At 49.6% G+C, this 5,285-nt stretch overlaps 2 protein-coding genes across 2 annotated transcripts in view; one reads left to right on the forward strand and one right to left on the reverse strand.

Annotated features, from left to right (window-relative positions):
* Positions 1–1,368: 1,368 nt before the first annotated feature.
* Positions 1,369–4,087, reverse strand: ATP6V1G1 (ATPase H+ transporting V1 subunit G1). The gene is made up of 3 exons (XM_029960595.1): positions 4,056–4,087; positions 3,430–3,775; positions 1,369–2,065 (listed from the first exon to the last, which is right to left on the reverse strand). The coding sequence occupies exons 1-3, from the start codon at positions 4,085–4,087 to the stop codon at positions 1,892–1,894; spliced, it is 552 nt and encodes a 183-aa protein (XP_029816455.1). The 3' UTR covers positions 1,369–1,891.
* A 1,033-nt stretch (positions 4,088–5,120) lies between these two features.
* The window catches only part of WHRN (whirlin), a 75,980-nt gene continuing 75,815 nt past the window's right edge, over positions 5,121–5,285 (forward strand). The window contains exon 1 of the mRNA XM_029960596.1: positions 5,121–5,231. Within this exon, the coding sequence (XP_029816456.1) occupies positions 5,121–5,231 (111 nt within the window). The remainder of the gene's footprint in view (positions 5,232–5,285) is intronic.

Genomic DNA, 5,285 nt, shown 5'->3' on the forward strand with positions numbered 1-5,285 from the left:
AACAATCAGGGAGGGTTATTTTTCCCTTTTTCTCCTGCCTCTCACTGCTCTAGAGAGGAAGGATAAAGTCCTCATTAACAAAGGGAAACTTAAGAACCAAAAGGAGAAAGTGGGGCACACACTGCAGCCTTCCTGGCCAGAGCAGGAGTCTGTCACTGGGAACAAAGGGGATGAAATCACTAATTACAGCCCCAGGCCAGGAGGGCTTTCATGAGCAGTGTCCTGCTGCAGCCTGAGCACCTGCTCTCCACAGGCAGAAATGTTTCATCTCCAAAGGACACAGCAGAATTAACATGGTTGTAACCTTTTATGAGGCCATAGCACCTCTCCAGTCATCCCACCACACTGATTCAAACTGATTTCATCCTGTTCTCCTCGTACCCACCTGTTTGGTTTTTTTTTTCCCCAGCCTGGCACGTTTGACTTTGCAGGAAGCTTTTGTTTCAGTTTTACTTGTTTAATGGCTTGAATTCCTGAAGAGAACCTTTCAGGAGTGCAGTGCAGCACTATAAAATATTCCAGGGGACACTACAGCACTCTGCTCCTTCAGTGTGACTGCAGAATTCACATCCATCCTGCTTTTTTTCCCCCCTCCCAGTCACAACCCAACTCCAGAGGTCCAAGAGGCTTTGCAGTGCTGAGGGGCTGTGGAAATACAGGATGTCCTGTCTGAGGAACAGAACACCATCAGTGAGGTTCCTTGTGTAAATCCTGACTGCACAAATTGTGCATCTCATCAGGGACACACTGACTGAGGGCCCTTTTCTGCAAAAAGCCTGAAATTAAACTCAACAAAAAAAGCAAAGCTGCAGTTAACATTCTGCTGGTGGGACAGGGAGAGGAAGAAACCAATAAAACATGAAACCCCTTGATATATTTGTGTGTATTTTTGATTAAAGAGCTAGAAAGTGATGCAGGACAACCCCAAAACACTTCTTTCCCACTGCTCCCAGGTCCAGGATGCTGCAGGATTCAGGATGACCTTGGTACAAACACTCAGTGACCAGTACTGGACCAAAAGAAGGATAATTACTGCTCAGCACCTGGCTATCAAACTATTCCAATCAACTGGCACCACTTTATTTCCCCCTAATGCTCACAAGAACATTTGTTCCTGAAGGTTTTCAGAATGATCTGGCAGGTAAAGCATCAGACTGGAGCCAAGAGGAGGAGCTCTGTAATGGGTTTGAACTTACCTGCTGTGACCTTCAGAGAGTTGCTGCCTCTCTTACTCTTTCTTTAGCAATACTTGATGGCCACTCTGAGGAGTCCAGACTCCCATGGTGCTCACTGAGACCTGCCAGCATTCCCAGGACAAGTCAACATTCCCAGGACACGTTAGCAGGAACGACCAGACTGACAGGAGGCTTTGGAGTGAAGTGTTTTTACTTGCAGGTGTCACAGTGCCAGACTTGTACCTCAAGCAACAGCAGAATATACAGAGGATGTTCAACACAAGCACCTCAAAATGATCTGCCAGCACTGTACAGCCAGAGAGCTCTTTCCCCAGGGTTTCAGCCCTGTGCAAAGGTTTAACAACACACTGAAAAATGCAGTTTGGTCAATGAAAATACAGTTACACACGTTTAACAATTACTGACACGGGCTCTCCATTTCAATCTGGCCAGAATCTCCCTCTCCTTTCTCCTTCAGGCAGCACTGATGTGCCAACTGGATTATATTTGTTTAATAACTTAGCCCAGATGTGAGATGTGGCCATTTCATGTCTGAAAAAGCTCTGAACCCGGGTCAAAACAGAAACTAAGAGAACTCCAACAGCTCACTGCAATAATTTAACACATGGATAAGGACAGGGAAGGGATGGCCAAGGGCTGTACATTCCACCTGAAGCTCAGACACGACTCCCAGCACAGTTTTCCTCCTTCCCCCACTACCCATTGATGCGATAGTTCACGTGGATCTCGGGTTTGATGTCACACACCAGGGACAGCAGCTGGGACAGAACCACCTCACGGTTCTTCTGGAAGTTCTGCTGGATCACACTCATCTTCTCCTGGGTCTCCTTCTCAACTTCAGTGGTGCAGCTGCCATGAGATCCAAGTGCCTGCAGGCAGCAAAGGAAAGAGGAAGCTCCTGTGTGAGCAGTGTGACCAAGAAATCACCACACCAAACTCTGTATTTGGTTTTTCTGGACTGTCTCGGGGCATCTCAGCCATTAGTCTTTGGTGAGGGAAAATTAATGTGCATGTTTATGTTAAAACACCAAAAGAACTGTTGGATTTTTTGCTCAGATTTCGCCCTAAACTTGTCCAAGTTTGTATTTCAGCCTCAGCCCCTGCCTTTTATTCTCTTTTATAGAATCACTGAATGGTTTGGGTTGGAAGAGACCCTAAAGATCATCTTGTTCCAACTCAGGGGAGCATTTATTCATTAGCAGTTAAGAGCATGAGCATTTAAAGAGTGCCCAAAATAAAGGCCCTGCTGGACAGATAATTGGAACTCCTGGGCACTAGAGAGGGCAAGAAAAGTAACACCATTAAGTTACTTTTAGCACAATTCACACCATCCCAGGGAGGGAGGTCTCTCCCAGCTTACAATGTCCTTCTCGCCCCATCAGCAAGGACAGAGAGAGAAAATTCCCATTAAGAAAAGAGAAAATGGCCCAGAAGAAGAGACTGACACCCTGGGAGTCAAATTCTTCCCTCTGGAAAAGGATGAGTAAAACCAAACCAGCTGAGAGGCAGTGAAGTCTGTGGGAACTGCCTGGGATCACATGCCCAGTGAGCCAAGCTAACAAGCAATGGTTAAAATTATTCCTGACCCACTGAGGTGATTATGCAGCAGCAGAGGAGGTGGAAATGTGCTATCCAGAGGATGGACAGAGGGGAGGATGCCAGGGCATTTTTCTGAAGATTCTGGAACTGTCAGGGGCACCCAGGCACTGTGCAGCCTCAGCTGGTGGAGGGCCTCAGTTCTGTGCCTTTTGGGAATACTTCTTGCTCAGAAGGGAAGGATAGAGCCATGGGATACAGAAGGAAACACTGCTAAGCAGAACACAAGCCTTACAGCTGCTTCAGCAAGAGCAGCAGCTACGAGGCAAGTGGCTCCTACCACACCAGCACCACAAAAACCAGCCTGTCACGGGAGGAATGGGCCCCTGCTACACACAGGAGGTTTGGGGGGCTGCCACCCATCAGGGCACCAGCCAACCCATGAGTGCATTAATCTAATTCCAGTGCATTAATCTAATTCCCTGCCTGTCAGTAGTTCTGCTGTTGAGATGCAGAACACCCTGTTCTGAGTCATTCCCCCTGTTCTTTCCGTGCCACGTGGCTGTGCATCACAGGAAGGCACTTTAGGGAAGTGCTGCTCCTGCACCACACTCCACCCCCAGGGCTGTTTCAGGGCAGGGAACCACAAACACGAGGCTGAGGGGCTGCAGGGAAGGGAATGAGGTGGAAAACCAACCGCTGCCTCCTTGGCCTTGAACTCCTTCTCCCGCTGCAGGCGGTACTGCTCGATCTCTGCCTGGGCCTCCTCCTTGGCCTGCTTCAGCCTCCGGTTCTTCCCTGCTCCAGAGAATAAAACAAGGGAAAGACAGAAGAGAAAGCACTCAGAGCTCGTTGCCCACAGCTCTGCAGCTCCCCAGTGCACAGCTATCACCACAGAGTTTGCTACTGCAGCAGCCCCCTGTGTAGGAGGCACCAGCCAAGCCTCCCTCAGTGATCTCAGGGGTACAAGGGTCACCCCACCAAACCACGGCCAGGAGCTGCCCCCTCTGAGCAATGAGAGCTTCTCTGGGGCACTGGATGCACTGGGCAATGGTCAGCTCTGCCCTTACTCATACAATGAGTCCCAGAATGGTTTTGGTTGGAAAGAACCTTAAAGCTCATCTCATTCCACCCCTGCCATGGGCAAGGGACACCTTCCACTAGCCCAGGCTGCCCCAAGCCCCGTCCAACCTGGCCTGGACACTCAGGATGGGTGCAGCCACAGCTTCTCTGGTCAATCCTGGTGCCGGGCCTCACACCCTCCAGAAACAATTCTTCGCAGTACCTCCATCTAAACCCTGTCCTCTGCAGTTTAGAACCAACTGGCCGCCCTGCCGCTGTCCCTTCTCGCCCATGATAAAAAAGCCTCTCTCCTCCTTGTACAGCCCGCTTTAGGCACTGAAGGGGCGCTAAAGTCACAACCAGATAGCCTTCTTTCTCCAGCTGAACCCCCCAGCTCTCCCAGCCTACTTCAGAGCAAGAGCTGCTCCATCCCTCTGATCATCCTGGTGCCTCCTCTGGACTCTCTCCAGCAGCTCCATGTCCTCCCTGTGCTGTTCCCCAGGGCTGGAGCAGCTCTGCAGGGGGGTCTCACCCAAGGGGGCAGAGGGGCAGAATCCCCCCTGCCCTGCTGCCCTCACTGTGGGATCAGCCCTGGACAGAGTTGGTTTCTGGTTGCCAGTGCATATCCAGCTTTTCATCCAGGAGAACCCCCCAATCCTCCTCCACAGGGACACTCCCAACGAGTTCTTCTCCCAGTCTGTACCCATGCCTGGCACTGCCCCAACCCACCCGAGCCTGCAGCCTCTCTGGGAGACCCCAAAAGAGCCCAGCAGAAAGAACCTTTAGTCTTAGCTTTGCCCCAGACCAACTGTGAAACCCAGAGCAAAACTGGGCACTGCCTCAACTTCCCCTCTTGGACTTCCCAGCTCGTTTTCCCCTCCAAGATTTATCGTCATTGGAGTGAACTACACAAGTCTGCTTCTTGCAACACTGTCAGGGGGTTGAACAAGAAGTAAGATAGATAAATATAGATATAGCGAGATATAGATAAATATGGATATAGATAGATACAGATAGACAGCTGTAGATAGATACAGATATATAGATATAGATAGATATAGGTATATAGATACAGATAGATATAGACAGATAGAGGTATGTAGATATAGATAGATATAGATATATAGATAGACATAGATATAGGTAGATATAGATATACAGATATAGCTAGATACAGACAGATATAGACAGATATAGGTATGTCTGAAGTAGGAAAAATTTGCAAAGTTGGGGCTCTTTGTAACCAGAATTTATCTTATTTAACAATAAAATCTAACTTGGATCGCCAAGGAATACCTCTCAGCTCTCCGAAACGCCTAACCACGGATGGGAAACACAGTTTCCACCAAGAAAAAAGGAGTTAAAGGTGGGAAGGACAGAGACAAGCGCAGGCACCCCCGAGTGACGCCGCTGCCGTGCCCAGGCCGGGGCCTGACGGTGACGGGGCCAGGAGTCACAGGGCTGCTCCGAGACCTGGCACGGGGGTCCCTC

This window comes from Manacus vitellinus, unplaced genomic scaffold, assembly GCF_001715985.3.
Source record: "Manacus vitellinus isolate BGI_N305 unplaced genomic scaffold, ASM171598v3 scaffold_27_pilon, whole genome shotgun sequence".
Lineage (NCBI taxonomy): Eukaryota > Metazoa > Chordata > Aves > Passeriformes > Pipridae > Manacus > Manacus vitellinus.